The 21,349-nt window shown below is 42.8% G+C and overlaps 1 protein-coding gene across 2 annotated transcripts in view; it reads left to right on the forward strand.

Annotated features, from left to right (window-relative positions):
• LOC105286998 (protein Wnt-1) overlaps positions 1 to 21,349 on the forward strand; it is a 33,638-nt gene that overhangs the window by 6,698 nt on the left and 5,591 nt on the right. For both annotated transcript variants that reach the window (XM_011352358.2, XM_011352359.2), the window contains exons 2-4: positions 19,036 to 19,216; positions 20,850 to 20,973; positions 21,126 to 21,283. In XM_011352358.2, the coding sequence (XP_011350660.1) occupies positions 19,036 to 19,216; positions 20,850 to 20,973; positions 21,126 to 21,283 (463 nt within the window). The remainder of the gene's footprint in view (positions 1 to 19,035; positions 19,217 to 20,849; positions 20,974 to 21,125; positions 21,284 to 21,349) is intronic.

The raw sequence follows: 21,349 nt of genomic DNA on the forward strand, positions 1-21,349 counted from the left end.
CTCGCCAGCGAACGAACCAGATTTTAAGCGAAACCAGCGAAACAGGGACTGAGCATTCAGACTCTTTTATATCCGAGGATGGAGAGAACGTTCATTTTCTATCCAATGCATTTTTTCTTGCGTTATACGCGGCCGGTTCGTTATTTGCGTTCGCTTTTGCGCGCGATCGAGCCCCTCATTGTTCCCGTATGCCAGTAACATTTTTTCGCCGCGCGTAATTAACCGCGCAAATGTTCATATTCATCAAGGAACAATAAGCTTGTTAGCTCACTGTCGACTCGCAACTCCATAGAATGTACTGTACCCCGAAGGCATAACACGATTGACGTATTGGATTGATAAATATCGGGTACGTTGAGGGCTTCAATGGTCGCGATACGCAACTTTGCGTGCAACTCTACTCGCAATTCTGCAAATCACATAATATTTTTTCCATAATGTTTAAGGTGATCGCACGTACGATCGTACGACGATCAAAACCACGGCATCACTCTTCGAAATATTGGAAAAATGTCAGATGCTCTGTATATATATATTTTACGCCGTGCTAGACTATACATAGACTATACATAGACTATCGCCGACGCACACTTGTTGAACGCGTGGTTTATCTTGGCCCATAGATCACTCAGAGTCTAACAAGTCTTCCCCAGTGACTCTTCTCTTGTTCACCTTATTCGTTTGCTTGTAATTCACGAAGGTACGATCGCGATGCTGTTATACAAATTGTACAATATCACTCGATTGTTTATATTATTTTCATTCATTCATAAGGACGCATTAAGTTCTAAGTAACGATTTCTTCAAATCATTTCTGAGACATTTCAGTCTGTTGAGAAGATGAAGTGAAGTACGAAATACAATTCGGTTATTTTCTAAATGTTTCTTCAGTTTGCGCAACATTGTTGATTTGCGCACAAGTTTCATCTGAGCACGTTACTCAATGCGATTACTCAGTAATACAGTGGTCAGTATCGATGAAAATTTTCACACGCAAGTGCTAAGTGTCGAATCTTCATTTCATGAAATTTTTTATATCGATAGGATCGCAAGACAAACTTGCCAAGTGGCGTATTTCGCATAGACGTGATGATTGACCGAATGATTGAACGAAACTACTTTCTCCTGAATTTTTGATACATTTGCAGTCAGTCAGATTGCAATTCCAATAGAGAGTGCAGCGCGGAAACGTATGTATGTACGAGATTTCACGCAAATAGAAGGGAATATGGCGGCGACAATGATTTGACTTCGCAGGCACAGCAACCCCGACAAGCTACTCTTCTCCTTTCTCTCTTTCTCTCTTCCTCTCTCTATTCCTGTATTATTCAAGTCGCCATTATTGGACCCCTTGGTCCGGCTGTGCGACACGCTCTCTCGCCCCCGCGGGACGACGCAATTGCATCTGCTCGGAATGAGAGTGGGCGAGAGGGGTGAGTCCACTACTCGCGTATCGCAGGCATACGAAGGAGAAAACCGTGGGCGTTTAACCCCTCGATGTGAACTTCGGATCTAGTTACTTAAGTTTGGTGCTCGTGCAAATAAAAGGAGGAGCGTAATTTATGGCTGGCGAGATATCGGGACGTAGGGCCGCAGAAGGGGTGAGAAAGTAGAGGAAGAGAGGAAAAAAGGGAGGAAGAGAGGAGGGTAATAAGGGGATAGCAAGAGGACGGAATAAAAATAAAACGCGCATGGAGTCATTGATCCGGATAGGATGGAAGATAAGACGCAAGAGAACATGGAAAAATGGGCCGGAGCATTTTTCAAAGCTTAAAATAGTATTACTATGATCGTTTCTTGTGTATCTACAGAGAAGCAGAGGGATAGCTTTCCAGAAATGTAGTTTTTCAGAAGAAACAGAAGAAGAAGTATACATCAAGAGCACTTTTAACATGATCAAAATTAGTAAATTTTCTGTCTGTTTTGCTTTTTAATAGTTGCACTGTATGAATGAGGGCAATCTTCTTAACAATAAATTTAGATAGTGATAAATTGCTACGGAGTTCAACGTGTTAGATTATAAGTAACAAGGCAATTTTCTTTTTCTATAGATTGCGCAACCATAATTTAAGCGACAAATTAATGCGATCGTATCAGGAAACTTTACGGAGTAAAGTTTACTGAAACACGGAGCAAAACTTTTTTTCTTCACGCGACTCTGAGGTCAGTGCACCAGATACGCTATCTCGTATTGCGTCCGAATTAATATTATCCGATGCACTTTGTCTCGAGTGCCATGTACGCAATTGGGGGCGGGAGGAAGAGAGGGAGGGGTAGGAGAGAGAGAAAATCGTTGAGAATCGCAATCCCGTGGCCTGACATAAATTAGTCGTGGCTTAAATCCCGGTCTAATCCATCATAAATAACTCTGTGCAGATGCGTGTACATGCGTGCGCATGGGGATTCCGTCCCCTAAATTATTTCGAAAAGATCGCGGCCCACGTGCTGCATCGTGTCGGACACACGCATGTACTCGTGTATCTACGCCCGATATATCCGAATAGTGCTTAACCACCTGCCAAATATACGAGACGTTTTTTAAGCTGCATCGACGATTTATTCGAGCGGATCGAGCCGTCGGTAATCACACGTTTTCCCAAAAACTATCTCGACTACTTTTAATCGACGCTTGTCCATTTCACATGACAGATCAATTTTTGTCAAAAATAGGAAAACAATTATGGGATATTATTTATTATATAATATTTATGGGAGTATTACTTATTCCTGAATAATAATAACATTAATTCTATTAATGTAATTGACAATTAAGTGATAAAGTAATCAACTATATCATATTCAAACTTTTTGCAGTATTGAAACGTCTCATCCGTACGCAAGAAAACGCTAAATTATAAAACTGTCTAAAAAAGTGAGACTAAAAATAAGTAATGCATATGATATGATCGCAAACTGTAATTGCTAATAATAAATGTTAAGTAGCCTTATCTGGGCTCTCAAAGTCATAGTATCGTATAATACTACGCCGACAACCCCGGATCTTTAATATTAATGGACAAGTTAGTAGACACCCTCTTTCCCGAGATGTAATGACGTCGATGATGGGCGCCAGTGCCACTGCGAGTGCCGCACATACTCGTAGATCCTATACGCGCGTACGGTATGTGTGAGCCGAATTACCAGGTGAATATATCTCACTACAGCTTATATATTATTTTGCAAGTAATTGTTATTTCAGGTTTCGACGAAAAGAACAAATTCCGGAAGTCTGTTCAGCAACTAAATAAAATGTCATATGGAGTCGAGTGCTTATTTCGACTCAACTTTCAGAATGCTGACTATGGATCGATAATTAACACAAAAGCAACAAATGAGGAATGTATCTGCAATCGTTGAAAGACTGCCACGTCTTTCGCATCGTGCGGTTCCGTTGCTTGCAACTGCTCATCAGATACATCAAATGCATAATCAGGTCGATAATTACGTGTTACTTAATTACTCGTTCCTGCTGGAGGATTAAGTCGCAAAATACGAGATCAATTAATTACATTTGATTTGCTACGCGTGATCGTAAGATTTCTCCGTTTGGTAATAACATCTTGTAACGCCTGTAGCTATTAAAACTCTCTCTTGCGAAGAGGCAATCGCGCAAACTCCATTACCGCGTGCGCTGCGGCCTGTCGTGTTCGCCGCTATTCATCACTAGCGCGCTAACTTTAATCGGCCACAAAATTTATATTAAAACATCTGTCGGATGACTACTCTCTTGTAACAGCTCATAAACTTCGCTCGCAGAGAGCAACAACTACTGAACAAAGTTTTTGCATCTGCCGTGGAGCAAGAGGGTATTCATCTTTATATGAATGATGATGAGCGTTAGCCATTTTAGCGTTGCAAAAAATATTCCGCGGCAATTAACGGAATTCGCCAATTATTTCCATCTATTCACATGTATAATATAGCAGACATTTTTTTTATAGTCAATACAGAGTTCTCCAAAATTTATTTTTATGCTTTTAGATAAGTAAAGAAATCTGCATACTGCTTGGACTTGACTAAAGCGACCGCGTCACAATTTTTGACGTAGCCTTGAGATACGAAAGGACGAAATAAAAAGAAGCGCAGAAGGAAGCAAAAACGAAAAGATGCGTATGTACTGTGTTTGATTTTCTCGCTGCGTTCTACGCGATTCTTTTGTTTTCCGTCATCGCTTGTCAGCGATTTTTCGTGGTACCGATATGAAAAAAATGGGAGGGGGAGATCATAGGGAAAGGACGGACTGCGATAACTGGGGCGTAATGTGCGCGAAATGCCGCGGGTAGAGAAGAGAACCGAAATGGAGAGCACTCTCGATTTGCTAGTGGCCCGATCTTCCCGGTCGATCTTTTGTCAGGAGCGAGTTTCTCGTGGAAAAGGGGCACCACGATGGAGGGGGCGTATAAGAGGGCGGGAGGCACACGCAGGATGTAGAAGAGAGAGAAGAGCGGCAGTAGTAGCTAGCAGCGCGGGGGTGGGAAAAATGGCGAATCTCGCTAACAAGCTTTCGAGAAAACTTGTGGGAAACAAGCTCGAGGCTGGTTTCGTAGCTCAAGTATACTCGAGCGGAGAAAGCTGAGCGTGCACACGCGTGTACTCTCTTCCTTTTTTTTATTCTTCTTGCTTTTTCTCTTTTCCTTCCTCTCGCTCTCTCTCTCTCTCCCTCTTTCTCTTTCTGCTTCTTTTCCGGGATCGTCCCTTGCTCCCTTCTCAAGCTCTTTCGTCTTCTCTCTCTCTCTCTCTCTTGCGTAACATGCACGCTACATCGATGCTCGAGCGTTCTCGAGCGCTCCACCCTTTACACTGCGAATTCTCTCGAAAATCCAACCCTTTTTCAGCCCGACCGACCAATGGGCGTCCGGCTCTCGTTGTATCCGTCAATGCCTGTATCGCCTTTTTTCGTTATGCGTCATTCGACCGGCTCAAAATTTCGTTTCTCCTTCTGCGTGTTGTCTTACGACCTCTTGGAGATACTTCCGGTACTCGTTCGCGCAGATAGATCCTCCGCAGCAGAAGAGATTCTCTTTCTGCTTCGTTCAGCTACCTCTTGGCTTCCCGATTTCATATAGCTTTTATCTTCCTCGTCGTCTAGTAGCATCAGTATTCCGGTATCACGGCGGCTCTTTCAATTCAGACCGAATTTGTCGGAGTGCTGTCAGTTCTCGAGTATCGTTGCCGTTGATACCACATTCGCGGTTCGCGGTACCCAAATAATTCAGATATTCATGAAATTTCCACCTAACATTTCCATACAAAATTTCAGTTTTAAATCTCTTTTGCTCTACTATTCTCCGATACGTCATATTTTGCTTGCTTTCGCACGTAGGATGGAAAGTTATCAATTCTTAAAAAAGATAAAGGCTCTTTAGATACTGCTCAATTCGATTCGACAGAAAATACCTTTGCTGTGAAGGAAGACAGTACAAGTAAAAGGAGCGTAATATAACGTAATGTGTTCTCCATCCTGCGATCTCTTACACTACTCCCTTCATCCAGCATGTTCAGGTCCCAATGTTGACTGAAACGCATTCCGGATCCCTGACGCTTTATTACTTTCGCCAGAAAGAATCATGTGCGAATGCGCAAAAGCTTCTCTTCGCCAAAAAAGAGCGAGAACTCGGCAAATGCTCCGGTTGATTTTGCGCGTGCACGAGCGAGTGCACGGCCACGGGTAGCTCTCGACGGTGATGCGCGTGCATATAAATGAGACCGGAACTAGACGTGTAAACAAACAGACAAACAAGCCGCATTCAGCATCACCCGGATTGTTCTGTGAATTTTGCAGCAGTCATATTCATTTCTGAGATTGGCTTCTTCCAGCTTAGCGTGCTCTCGCTCGCTCGCTCGCTCCCGCAGCGGTCTCGGTCCGCCAGCGGTGCCAGAAGGAAAGAAATGATTCCATCTATCGGAGATGCCGGGCTACCGGAATTAAACTTGGAGCGAGAGAGCGTGGTTGGCGGCAGGAGGACGGCAAAACAACGGACACCGCTAAAAGAGAGGCGGAAGAATGAAAGTGAGCGTCCGGATCAATCGATTCATCCTGCCAAAAAACTCCCGATCTTCCTATATATCGACGTTCACAATTTTGTGGGAAAGCCGTTCGCCGACGAAACCGCACCAGGCCATGAAGTTATATACTTGTCCGTCAGGAAATCGACCGTTGAATGCGCTTTACCGCGCAGGACATTTAAACAGGATGAAAATTTAAGAAGCCGCTTGTAGAAACGATGTATACCTACATATGTAACGTAGTAAAAAAAAACATCATTAACAGCGCGGAGGTATAATGAAGACCAATCTGACACGAGTATACGAGATGATATTTAGTTGTCTGATTTATCTCTCTGTGATCTCTCGTTTTTGTTTACAATTACATCAGTTAGCAGAATCCGCTAAATGATACGCTGCAACCTGAAAAATTTCCAGCGACGATATCATCAAATCGAAGGGATGAAGTACGTTATTATCGTGTTATTACGTAAAAACTTGGCGCGAGGAAAATTCAGATAAAGGTTTTACGACTTCCAGGAATCCCGCTCGTCCATTTATCTCGGATATCTTCCGCTGCCTCCAACACTTTTAGTGAAACTCTCAAGAGTATTTGTCGTATGCAGTCGTAATTTCGTGTCTCTATACTTGCATTTCTTCTCTACTTCCTTGAATATCTTCTTCAAGTAGCTGAACAACTCTGCAACGAGATGCAATGGATGCGCTCTCCTCCTGAAGCGGGGTCCGTGTTCCGATGAGAAAGGGATCGTATCCGCGATATCTTATGAACACGAAATCAATTTTAATCTCCGACAGCCGACCGCTTGCGTGCATGTAAACAGTGCTTATTTATAAGCTTCAGATCCTGCACGGACGTTGTCGAGAACTGCATTTTCACGTCATTCCCAAAGCCGTTATTTCTGCCACGTTCTTCTCGATAAATCTCCAGTCCATTTTGTTCTCTACAATAAACTGAGCAATCAAAATTACTCTTTCTAACATACTCGTATCGTTGCAGGAAGCAAAAGAAGCTCTGCGAGACGAAGAAGCTATTCGTCGGTGAAACTGCGTCTCTCTGACGTTTCGTTGATCTTCTTTGTGCTGGAATTATCCGAGCGTACGTCTTTCGAGAAGATAACATGCGGCTCCTTCAGCGTCGCGGTGGTTTCCTCCCGAAACGCGCATGATGCCAGTCACTTGCGACCAGCGGCGATCTTCTCGGCTGGCAAATTTAATTAAACTCACGCATGGTTGTAAATTATCGCGCTATCGACAGGGATGTCAGGTGGGACCCGTCGCCCGGCGAGGGCGTGAATGAGGGGCCCGGGAAGGGGGGAGGGAGCGGGCAGGGCGTGAACGGGTAAGGCAAAGGGTGCAGCAGATCGCGCCGGTGGTACAGTAATACATTTCGTGTTGTGGTCGCTGTTAGCACCGTTAAACTAGCCTTTACTGTTCCGCCTCGGCCTTTGAACGTCGCCGACTACTCGGCCGCGGCAGCAGCCGTGAGCAATAAAACGCGTTCACCATAAAATGCTGGCGTCTCCAGCACGGGCAGCACCGGGGGAGAGCTGCGTGACCTCGACTGCTGTGCCTACGACACACGTTGGTTGTTCTTACTGTGCAACCAAGCACGGCCAAAGGCGTGCTCCGAGTTTCGTGCGACGCATTTTCTCGTGCGTGCGAAACCCAGTGATAAGATTGTCAATCCCTAATACACGAGCTCGCGCATTTCAGGATTAAGTGCGGCCACGTTCAATTACGGGTTTTCTTTTATGGCTGTTAGCTTTAACGATGACGGTTTACTTCTATGTTTCTCGATGTCGTGTCTCAGTATTGTGGCTCGTTGATATCGAGTAGCCTGAATGAAAAACGTTGACAGTGATGTCGAAGAACTATGTTGCATTTTGCTTTTGTTTTCGCGTAGGTACTGAATAATCTAAATGTTTGTTCTGAGATGTGGAATCATATTTTATGTGCTAAAATATTCATACATAACACTGAACTTATATTTCTTAACGCATTAAGTGTTATAAAAATGATAGTAATAGATTTCGAAATCTATTTTAGTTGTTCGGTGGTTGGGTTTTTTTTTAATTGAGCGTATCTAGGAATCATGCGTGATTGACAATGGTAATGCTCTCGGACAAGAGTGATCGAGCGTGACGCGAGTGATCGACCGATACGATTCGTTGAATGGGACATGTGAAGGACCGTAACGTTGTTCAAGGAATACCGATGGTACTTGCCTGAAAGATGTAAAAGAAAATGTTATCTATTGACCTACTAACATTTTTAATATAGACATATCTGTCGGAGTATACATGAAGCAAAGTTCATGAAATATACTTAAGTGTAAACTGTTTATATCTTTCCTTATTTCTTATACTTATTTCTAATAAAATATTACGTTTGTGAACGTAAATTATACATGGCACATAGCCAAAAACATCGCGGTTTTATTATATGCGAAAGTTCAACGCAGATCGATTCGATTGCGTCGAAAGACTCATTTACAAAGTAGGCCGTTTGCTACGATCACAAATTACGATATAAAAATACTTTTATCGCTGCGTACACGAAACAGTATAGCGCACACGCCGCGATTTTGCACGCGTTCTTTTCCTTACAAAAAATTAAGCCGCTCTTCCATCACGCACATCTAATTATCGCTGCGTGAAACATGAACAGTGACGTTCAAAAAATTTCCACATAAAGTAGCGCGACGTAATTTAATTGTCGCGATGTGATGCAAGTTAGCCCTTTAGCACGAAATGAATAATAATAAATTTTTATAATACATCTTTTTAGGTCATAAATAACTCGTGTCGTGTGAAGCTATGCGCGATGCGTAACTCGCGATTCGTAATTCATATATTTGTGAATAGTCTAGATCTAGACCTATGAGAAGCCATGCACGCGTGAACTGATGAACGCATGCACGGCTTTTCATTGATCGAATTTTAATTCCCTATTTTTTTATTCCTTATGTTTCTATTCCGTGTTCCTTAGTCCTCTCATTGTGTCTGGGTCGTTACACTGACGAATTTTTCCGAATGTCCAATAAATCTACAAATCACGCGCTAGCTTGAGAGATGGACGAATGAGGATGAATGAACTTGGCGCCAGCAGTACTCTTCCTCAAAAAAAGTGCACGCGATATACATCCGGTTGCATCCGTTTCACGCGCGCTTCGCCCCCACTTCTTCCGAACTGACCGTCAAAGGCAACGCACGGCGCGCTTCCGAAAAACTTCGTCTTTGAAGTTGAAGACGCGGCCGAAGACGAGGGAGCGTTTCGTTTAGACGCGCGCGCGTTTCTAACGGATTTTTATTTCGAGAACGTATCCTTCCCGCGCGCGTTCCACGCAAACGATGTCGCACCGAGCGGTACGGAGTCGTCGGATCCAGCATACTCGCCAGCCGTGGATCCAGCGAGAGGTGCGAAGTAGATTTCTCCTGAACGAGAACCTCAAGGAGCAGGTTATCAAGCCTTTGATCTTCCACGTTCAAGTGCACCTTGATGATTCTATCTGAAACGAGAGAGAAGACCATCTTGGTGCGTGACGCTTCGCAATCTCTTCTCTTTTTTTCCTTGTTTATTAATTGATAATCCAAGATTAGAGTGGCCTAATATTTTGATTTTATGTATTATATTTTGATTCCTTTATTCACAACTTTTCTAACGATATCTTGTGAGTAGAGAGTACAAGTGTATTGATGATTAATTCATGAAGCTACTCAACTCCAATTTTTCTTTATTACCACTTTGTAAACGCGATCGCAATGTTTTAGCTTGTCGCGAGACCATGGGGAGACCCACGTTTGTCGCGATCTTTCGACTCCGTCGGCTCAGATTGGCCAGATTCTCGGGTCAGGGAGCACGCGAGACAATGGCTTAATAAGCGGAAAATCCATACGTAAGGAAGGGGCGAATGCCGGCACGGCGCGGCGCGGTCTGGAGCGGGAGAAGGGGGCCGGTTTAGAGGGTAAACACCGGGGTAATTGGGAGAAAGCATAAAGAATTTTCTGCTAAATTGAGCCGCTTCCGTTGAGATGGAATTTCTCCCAGTGCCCGCTCTCCTCCGCCCCTCCGCGACGCGACGACGTAGCCGCAATGAAAGTTTTCCAATAAGAAACGAAAAAGCTAATCAGACTTTCTCATGTTGTACCAGCTCGGGGAGGGCTCAATGGTCCGTGTACCTATGTTTACGTCTCAGCTGAAGGTCTCTCCGTCTCTCTTCCACTTTCTTCTTCCGTTCTTTCATTCGCGCGCGCACACACACGTTGCCCACTCGCCGGCACTCTCCTCTTCTCTCATCTCCTCTTCTGTCATTCTCTCTGCTTCTTAGCTCCAGATTTCCCGGTTAGATCTCTGGTCCGCTCGCTCCATTTGCTACTTCTTTCTGTCCCTTTTTTTATTAGTATATTTGGTAGACCATCCGAGTTTTGAAAGACCTTGCAAATGATATTGGCACACGTATCGCTCTTTAATGCGATCTCGTTGCACAGCTTGTACTCTGTCTTCCGGGTGAATGTATGATAAATTGTACGCGTGACTTCAGGCGTTATTCGTAGACGCGTTCAATCTTGAAGTCCACGCCGTTCTAGGTCCCTTTGAACTCTAATCGCGACACACGTGTACGCGATTTACGATATTATATTATTCTATTTTACGTGTACATTTTATTCGAGTAACACGCCTGAGATTTATCGGGCGCGGCTGTACGCGCAAAAGTTATCTTCCCGGTCGTCAACGATTATTCTCAGCATACATCGCTTTGATCCCTCCCGGCCGGCAAATAAAAAACTGCACATCGAAAGTATGACATGGTTCCGTGTTCGCAAATGTGTTGCAATTACCGCGAATGTCTTTAAATAATTTAATAATTTCTATCTCTCTCACACACACACGCACACATATGATGTAAAACTCGTTGATAAATCTTTCTATTGCTATCTTCAACCTCGTTTACATCAAAACTCAAAATTTTAATGTTAGGGCATTTATAGAAAAAGATATAGAACATCTGTAAAGTAGTATAAAAAATATTTTCTTTTAAGCCAAAGATCTCTCTTCGTCTTATAATAAATGCTTATTAAAGCATACCAATGTTGGAATTTAAATGACCAAGTGATTCGAATACAATTATATCTTCTTAGTGATACGTTTGCTTATAATTTTATGATAATACGTGATAAGAAACTTTTGCTAAAACGGTTGCTTTTAAATTCGGTTCCAGTTTATCGTGCATGCGATCTCGCAAGCCAATAATGGATCCATACCGACAAAATGGTCTCGAAGATTTGAGGAACGCGATGAGAGAACACCGCGGCACAAAGCGCGCCGCCACAGGCAAGCTTGCTTGCGAGATAATTGTCTTCTTAGCAAAGGTATACACACGCATATACCGCGAGCAAAGAGAGCGGAGAGGCATGAATGGTGGTTTCACATACGGCGACACGCGGGACAAAATAAATACTGTGTCTCGGCCGCCTGTAAGTTGTGTCTCACGTCGGAGTCATATATACAGGCGGCGGTCGAGAGTGCCAAAGCCATCTTACTCCACTCGATCTTTCACTTCTCGTTTCAACAGAGCGATCACTCTCGATATGAGAATATTTCAGTTACAGTGAAACAACTATGTACCTACATGCGATACTTTTTTTATTATCTAATGGTACATATCTGAATGATAATAACATGCATGCATGCACTGCGCATGTAAAATTATACGGCAGTCAAGAATAATTTACAAGTTGTGAAGGAGAAACGTATTAAAATATTTTAGAAACTAAGACTGCGTTCGAATAATGAAATCTTATTGTTTATTTAAAGAGGAGTAAATCAAGAAGACTTTATGCTTCCAAGACTTAAATTCCAAAGTCGAATTTCAGTATTTGATTCGCGTATATGTTGAATATTAATTAATTCTTGTTATTTATCTAATGTGACATCAGGAGATGAATTAATTTATATTTTTTTTTAATACGATTAAATCATCCTTTCCGTTTTTGGCTTCTCTCTATCTTTCGTTTTTCTTCTTCACTTCATTACGCTAATTTTTCTTCAGCTCCTCTTGCTTTGGTTCTTTCATCTTCCTCGTCCGCGGCGAGTAGGCGGCGAGCAACAATTAGCATACTCGCGTGATCAAAGCGGCAGGACGCGCGCGACAAGAATTAACGACCACCAACAAGACGACGACTCTTTCCTCGTGGTGCGAACGCACGCGATGAATCGCGCCCTCGATGTCTCATCGACGTCCATACGATGATTCGCGCGAGTACCGGAGGAGTACATACGTGCCGGATCTATGATCGCTTCTGACGCAACTGGAAAACGACTGACGTGCCAACGTCGTCGTCGTCGCGTGCGTCAGAAATAGCCAGCAAACGCGCGAAGAATGGCAAAATTATACCTGCGGACGGAAATGCTTTCGTCGTTTGTAGTCGTTCGGGACAAAATGTGAAATTGAGGTTTCTGGAAGAAGAAATCAAGACTTTGGGAGGCGATGAAGTCGACCGTCATTAGAGAACTTCTATGTGTTTGACAAGTGAAGTGTGCACAACCTCGAATCGATGCTGAAAGGGAAAGTTCTTGAAAGATTATCATAAACTTTAGAAGACTATGTTACCATAAAGTTACGCGTAATTCGAAATTATTTATTGCACAATGCAATACATAATTAGTGCTGATGAAGAAACCAGGTAAAGAAATTATATTTATAATAGCAAGATAAAAAGATATGATTTTAATTAAGACTTTAATTAATGTGATTAATGTGTTATTGTGTGTTATGGAGCTCGCTAAATTGATACTTACACAGATGTTTATGGAGACACGCTCGGGTACTTGCGACTATTTTCAGACATAGCTTAGAAAGAGGTACAGAGGTGGGATATTTATGGAGGATTGCCGACATTTTCTTCCTCTTTGCTTTAGAATGAAGGCCTCCATGTAAAGCGCTTTACGAGGATATTTTGATTTATTTTCAGTGGCCTGCAGCATCTATCATGCACTGCAGATCAAGCGTGCACGGCTCCTCATCACGCATACTTATGCGTTTCTGATTTTCCAGTGTAATTACTCACTTAACATTGCTCGCTTCCCTCATAAAAGTTTGAATACAATTTTATGAAGCATTTGGTAGCGCAAACTGCTAGATAGAAAAACGATACTATATTTTATAATCTAAATGTTACATTATCTTTAAATCGTTTTCCGAATCAATAGAGATGAGTTGTTGAAAAATTTTATTCTATAATTGTCTTTTTTTCCAGCCGAAATAAATGCGATTTTGTATGATAAGTTGAACGATTGGTCATATAACTGTTACGCGTCACGTAACATATCCTATTTACTTTTGACTATAGCTGGAAAACGCGACCACTTCTACTCTACATCGTGAAATGCAAATCGCACGGAGCAGCGCAATATGCTAATGCAACCATCGTGGTATCCAACAACATTTGTCTAACCGAGCGTTAAGATCCTGCCAGGGCACTCGCTGGCTCCTTGTTTCACGCGTGAACGACCCTTAACCCGGCGCAACGAAAGCCTGCACTAACACGGGGAAGGGCTGTTTTCGCACTACGGCTATGAGGATATTCGTATTGGGTCGGAGAACGTAAGCCAGATTGATGTACCGCGCGCAAGAAAGATTTATCGGAACGATATTTATCGGTGACGACGTCTGACGGATTTTTCAATAGACGTAGCAGGTGATGTAAAACATGTTTTATTTCCAGTGCAGCCTAGATGCTGCTTTTTATTATTCCTGTACTGTCAGATTTTCTGAAAAGGTCAAGTCTGTCGAGCTAATTTTATGTAATGCCTCGAAATTTTCCTATATAAAATTGAAAATTCTAATTTTCAATAATAATTTCGGAATATATTTTCTTATAATATATTTTACTCATACAGGAAATTAACGATGTATTATAAACTAGAATCAGATATGTCAAGTTAGTGCCGAGGACTAATCTTGACAGCTTAAACTTGCGATAAGGAACACATGAAAAAATATACAGCTCATATTTTAAGCTTCTCCACACAACATGTCCGTAGCTCATCAAGAATAGGGATCGTTGCCAACGTTTCCTTGTCACGAACTTCGAGGCACTTTGCCTGGCGGAAGCAATTTCTTACTGACACACTGCATGCACGCTCGCATATTTGTTTACGCGATTCAAGACACAAAAGCAAAGCGGATAAATAATGAGCACTTACAGGATGAATGTTGCGCATTGCCGTACAGTTTACGCCGCGCTGATTGATTTAAAGTGATCTTGGGTGATTAGAGTGTCAATTGATTATGAGGATTTTCGATTCTATTGCGTGGAAGTACATTTTCATCAAAGTGCAAGTTAATCTCCAAATCGGACTTGAATCACCCTAATTAGCGCTCTTCTAATATTACGCCCGGGGATTCATAATTTCCTTCTGGCGCTCCCCATTGCCCCACGCGTCCCCTCATGAGGATGCAGACTGTACTGCAGTTTCCCAACGATATGCGTAGGTCAAGTCAATCCGTTGATGCGGTCGAAAAATTACCGCCAGCAAATATCCCCGAGCGGGCATGTGCGTATGCCGCTGTTTTCCCCTCACTGGTTTACGCAGCGAGGGCAAGATCGAGGAATACATACATACGTGCGGGAGAGCAGGGAGACTCTCCTTTCGGTAATCGATACTAATTAGAATGAGGCAAAGTTTCGGGCCGTGTGTCGGTGGTCGCTCCGACGGTGCGCGCTTCAACGTGCGTTCGCCCCGGTGCGTATCTCACCCCTTCTGCATCGTTCCTCGGAGGGGTTAATACCGACGAGACGGTACCTACGACGTATTGTAGGCTTTCGTAGGATTTATCCGGCCATTATATTGGCGGCTGTGAGTGAGTGTTCTTGACATAAATGGGCCCTATCACTGTCACACGAACAAAGGCGCGGCCCTGACGTGCTTATGACGGCAACGCGATATACACCGCTTTCGAGTAATAATATAATAATCGTAGTTGTTTCGCTGTCGTCGTTGAACCACGAGATCGCCTCTTCTCCCCTTCATCATCCTCCCATCCCGGAGCACTCCTTCCTTTCCTGAACATGAATAGGACAGGAGGACCGCTTGACGGTTCTCCGCCGCGGTGTACCCCGGATACATCAAGCAAATCTGAATATGGATTTCATTCTTTCATATCGGTGCTTTGTGCAATTATTCTATTCCCAGTTGCCCTTTTACTGCCCCTGTCACCCCCATTCTTTTTGTACGCACGCTTCTTTCCTCGACGAATTTATTCCATTCCACGCTGCATTTTCTGTATTTATTTTAGCACGAATACCAGTTCAACTAAAACAATATCTACCAAAATACAATTTTGTTAAATCGAAAAGAATTTTTACAGTTTTAAAAGATTGTGAAAAATATACAACTTCAAGGATTATGGAAGGATTATAGAAATTCTGAACGTAAAAATTATAATATAAACGTTGTATTGTTATTGAATAATGTATATTAATATTTTTTTTTAAAGACAGCAGTCGCACGCAGAAAATGATAGGTTTTCCCAACGTTCGTTCCCCGGCTGTTATGTTCCATGTCCTTGACCGCTTTAGCCGATCGGCCGATATCGATTGTGAGAGTGTTCAGCGCAAAACCGAACAATCGATCACTTCCGCTTACGATATTGCTTTTACTACCGCTTACCTGCATGGAGTTTTAAAATGTTTCGAAATGTCATTTCCAAGAACTGTGCTGGGGATGGCTATTAGAGCAAGACAATTTTAAAACACTCAAGGCAAAATCGGAGATAAACCCTAAAGTGTTTCAACTAAAGCAGCAACGAGTTAAAACTGACGCTAGTAAATCATACGTCGATATAATACACTATCAGTAACACTCGAGCTTAAAACTGTCAGCTGCTTGAAGGAAATTATCTGTAAAATGTAAATGTAACATCTATGATAACGTCCATACAGAGTATCCTTATTTTCAGATTTCCTTTTTATTTGTAGTTAAGCATCATCGATGATCGACGATCGTATTAAGACATCGAAACAATGATACCAGGAGATTTTCTTCTGGCAAGGATATCGGACACCAAGCGCCTCTCTTCCTGAGAAACACGTACGAAATGACGTACGTTTCGCTTTACCGCAATATCCGACGACTGTTTCGATCGCTGCCGGGTGTTAGCGGGGAAAATCGGTTGTTTGACGAGGGCTCATCCTTATCGTAAACAGCGTTTCTCGCGATGCGGCCGCAGGAACGTGCGCGAGTTGCCCGGGTTGCCTCTGACTCGTCATGAAGATCGAACGCGTCTGTTAGGAATGTTTCGATCTCGCGCGGAGGTAATCCCGGGTACGAGGAGAGCCACGACATTTCCGAGTACACAAGATAACACTGAAACGAAAAGAAGGTGGGGTAGGATCTCCCCGTTGGAGTATTCGTAAAACGCGCTCTCGGAAGGGCCGTAAACCGTACCCAAACAAACCTGAAATAGCTAGTCGACTCCGACGGAGCCTTGACGAGTCTTGCTGACTGCTGATGCCGGCACCGTCTGTATTCTCGGCCGCAAATAAATAATAAACGTTACACGCACCGTCGCGCTAGTCTCTACGAGAGCTGTGCTCTCGACAAACTATCATCGGCTTTACGACCGCTTTAGAAAACGGCCGATGAAAACGAAAGTAACCGGTTGGCGGATAAAGTGATTACAACGTGATCTGCGATCTTTTCGAAACCCTTATTCCTGCCGGAAATAATACTACTTGCGTGAATCTGCAAAGTGCAAAGTCCTTATTTTAGGGACTAATACTTGACTGTCATTCATTCAAAAGCCAGTTGTAGTAAAAAACTATAAATCTGGTCTTTTTCTCGGTATTACATAAAACAGATTAGAGAATTTGGACATTTTACAGAAAGTTTCACGCGAAAAACATTTTAAATGGTTAAAAAGATGATACGCTTTTTTATCCTACCATCGTGCCTCGAAGCATTAAAACAGATATATTGCACGGGATCCTATTGATTAAATGCGTGTACATTTTCAGTACGAGTATCGGTAACGTTAATTACCATTCCAAATAACGGGTGCGCTTTAACCATTTTTCGAACGACCCTCGCTCTCTCATCGATATACCATGACCACCACCTCCTTCCTGTTGGTACCCTAAGGGCAACCAAAAGCGCTTCCGAGCCCTAAAGCCACACCCTCGATTCTCATTAAGATTTACCGTGTAAACGAGCATTACCCGTGTCCGGACGGTGCTACTAATCGAACCCCTCGAGCCAAAAGAATTGAAAACAACGCGTAGCTGACGCGTTCGAGGCTTTTAGGAGAACGAGATTGCCCGGTATTTAAGGGTATCGTGGCAAGGAACCAGGGCAGTTGTCTGGCCAATTTACATTTAACGACATTGCCGTTAAGTACCAGCACGATTATCAGCAAACTCGAGTTCGGATTAACTGTCACGCATTAAGGCCCAGTTCCACAACTTTAAACGTAGTTTAAGTTATTAAACCTAGTTTTAGTTTTAAAGAAATGTCGCGTTTCACAACTGTTTATATAAACTACAGTTAACATCGATTTTCGTGGTTAAAGTTAAACGCCAAATTTTGGACGTTTAATGAATATAAATGAAGTTTAATACTGTAGCGTCACCGATTTCAGCGTCAAAAGTTGTCTAGCAATGTCTTCATTTATTAACAACGTTAGCAACTAATCACATTCAATGTTTAAAAAAAAAAATAGAAATCTTTGACAGTTTCTTCGTACAGATTATAGCTAAACTACAGTTAAAAACACGATGTGGACCGCAATACAAGTTTAACTATAGCGTTAAATGTAACAGTCGTTCAGTTAAGCTCGGTTTAAGTTCGATTTTGTGGCTAGACCTAAGAAATCGAAGAATCAAGTCGTTAAATGCTATACAGATGCTCAATTAACATTTGTGTGTGTGTGTGTGGTATTTGATGTATAATTCAACGTTACAAAATGAAAGTGTCTTGAAAAAAGTTCGGCTGAGATAGACTTAAATTTAAAAATATACAGTCCTGTTATCTGTGTTAAGCCCTGTGCTTAACCATTCACATCTTTCACTTATTACTTTTTACATGATATTTTTAATATTTGCAGACCAGGAAAAGATTTGGATTAGATTATCTTGATTTCTATCGTCGGATTAATCATTGAAGAAAAAAATGCCGAGGCTCTGAAGCAGATTAGAGTGCTTCCAGAGAGTCGATAGTTTTAGAGAGTTTAGTTGAAGAGCCCAACTCACTTGCTTGGCTTTCCTCCTGACTTCGTTCGCGACGACGAGGCTACGGCTTCTCTCTCGTCCTCCCCGTATCCTGTGTTGCCTACCTCTTCCCGCCCGCGCGTTTCACCCTCCGTCTCATCCTCTCTCGAGCCTTCGTCCTCTCCCTCTCTATAATTTTCACCCGAATACCTGCTCTAATTATAGGTGGTTCGTCACGGCGAGAGTAGTGTCGGTAGCTCGCGCGCGCGATTTCAGCCGTGTGTATCGTCATAAGATATTTTATCGTGCCCCGTAAGATGATCCATGGCATGTCGGCCACCGAGTTCTCTCAATAACGGACAGCACCGATTTACCTTGGATGCAATGGTCGGCTTCAAGCGTCAAAATCAGAGTCGGTAGTTAAGGCGTTCGCGATGTTTGCTCGCGGGAAGATACATGCACTCCTTTCAAGACACTTGCGCATCTCTCTGTACTCGGTAAAAGGATGCGTAAATTCCCTCAACAGAGACTGATCATTAAATGCTGTTGATCTCAGCTGCTTCTCCTCGAGCAATAACTATGGAACTATGAAAAAGCGACGGTGTATCTTCAGAGTTTGAACAGTCTTGTAACGCAAAATGGTGAATTTGAGATGGAGTTTTCTTTGAAAAACTTGAAAATACTTGAAGAAATCAGTATATATTATATTATTATTATATTTAGTCCACACATTTAGCTGGTACATGATGAAGCGAGAATGAATTAGATTAATTACTATAGCCATAGGCATTATTATTACAAGGTGTACTGGTTCTGGTTACAGGTACTTGGGATTAGAGCCGAGGCTAACATTCGGCTCAATCCAAGGTAGCGGCATCGACTCGCAGACACAGATTGCCGGCGCGGGTGTGATCGGGCCGGCGAGTGCCGAAAAGAACTGTAAGAACACGCACCTGACCGCCAAGCAGCAGGCAATATGCTCCCGCTCGCCACCCGTCCTGCAGGTATTTACTTCGTGGCAGGCTCGAGGGTCCCGCGGCCTCATTCTCTTTCTCTCTCTCGGATTAATGCCCGGAGAGGCACGCGGCTAATTCGATTCGCGGGACCTACGACCGCGTGCCGAGCGAACGTATCGGCCTTCACCAACCGATCGTTTGTCCGAAATCTTCTGGAGCCGCTGCTCCTAGGAAAACTTTTGCGATTAGTAATTTAAGAGTGCGCATATCTCGAGAAATCCTGTGGTGTAAATGTCTAGAAGTTGTGAAGTTATGAAGAAATTATAGATTCTATACGGCGCATAGATAGCGATAATTTTCTGTGCTAATATATAAAATAATTTTCTCTGCTAATATAAAATAACATCTGAAGCTTGACTGTAACTTGTTGAATAGTTTCCTCCGCGTAATTGAACAACCGTTCCACTGTAAATTTAATTATAATTCCATTGCGTAGTAGGCAGCTCTCGCTCGCGCGATGAGACGCACCATTAGACGCATATTGCGGCATCCGAGTGAAAAGATTTACCGCTACGTTTACAATGACAGAATGTAGAGGTAGGTACAAACTCTTTAAGCGGAACAAATCTGTTTCCCGGTCAGCGTCGCGCATTGTTTAGCTTCGGCATTGACTGTGACAAGACGGAACCGGACGTTGTGTGGTTCATCCACCCCGAAAAATCGCGTTTACCTTTCCTTAATGTACAAAACTTGTCTGGGGGTTGAGCGGAGGGGAGCAAGGGAAAGGGAGCAGCCGCCTAGGAATCTAGGTACCTAGGTAAACGGGAGAACCTCGAGGCTCGATACCTCTTTGAACGTTGCCGACAGCGCGGCCCTGCTTTTCCGAGTGTAAGTTACCGACAAAAGAACCTGGCATGAATATTCATATGTCAATCCGGCATATCGGAGTTTAATTTTTTAACGAGCAACCAAACCCGTTAAGAGACGGCTTAAACGCTTTCCAACGATGTACGGAATGTCCGCCGTCATGCGATATCGATGATTATTGCTGTGTGCGCGCGCTGGTGTATGCTATTTGCAGTTATTAAAGCGTACTGCTGATACGTGTTTTTGCGTGAAAGGTGAAACTGCTAGCTAAAGATTTGTATATTAATTTTATGATAATCGCATAGATATTGGATGACAATTTTTCAGTAATAGGATACTTTTAAATTTTCTTGATGACGTAATTTCGTGATGGTGTAAAGGAATTTAAAAAGATTTGATTGGTAAAATTTTCAGCAAACGTTTCTCAAATGGAAATTAGTGGAATAAATAGAAGAATTAAATAATATCCTTGATTTAAAAAAGAAAAATCTGCAAATTCTAATTTTGCACATTTCTTTATAATATTTGCTTTTTATCACAATTTTTTACGCGTGTTCATTCGTAAGTTTTATTCCGATTTCATATATTTAGTGATTATGCGTTTATACACTGTCTAGTATTAATAAATTTCTCGCGTCACACGATTGTTTAAACATGTAAAAAACATTTTATTGGATATTTTTATATTGTTACAAATACTAAGAGAATAAGAGAAACGCGTTGCGAATATTGGCTTGCTTGATACGAAGAGACGTTCCAGTATCGGAAACGGCATATTTCTTTTGATTCTTAGCTTGCACCTTCTTGCTTGCAGGCAGTCAGCGCGGGTGCTAGGCTCGCCATAGAGGAGTGTCAGCACCAGTTTAGATCAGCGAGATGGAACTGTTCCGTCAGCCCGGAAAATCCCGAGAACGTGTTTGGCGGCGTCATGTTAGTCAGTAAGTACTCACAGTTCGATGCTTAACACCGGCTCGACCGTGCCAAACGTGTTACTTCTTAGAGTTGATGCACACTGCTCGCACTTCATCGAGTACATCAAGTACTGTGAGTGGTTGGTTTAGCGCGACAAAAAAATGCGTGTGTTTTGCAGATAGTCGAGAGGCCGCGTTTATACATGCCATATCAGCAGCTGGAGTCGCTTACAGTGTCACGAGAGCCTGTTCCAGAGGCGAACTCACCGATTGCTCGTGTGACAATCGAGTGAGAACGCGACAACCGAATAATTGGCAGTGGGGAGGATGCAGCGAGGTGAGTGCATGCGAATGTTTTCTCTGTTTCTTCACATTTGTATATTTCTCGTGTATAAATCTATCT

Source organism: Ooceraea biroi, chromosome 5 (assembly GCF_003672135.1).
Source record: "Ooceraea biroi isolate clonal line C1 chromosome 5, Obir_v5.4, whole genome shotgun sequence".
NCBI lineage: Eukaryota > Metazoa > Arthropoda > Insecta > Hymenoptera > Formicidae > Ooceraea > Ooceraea biroi.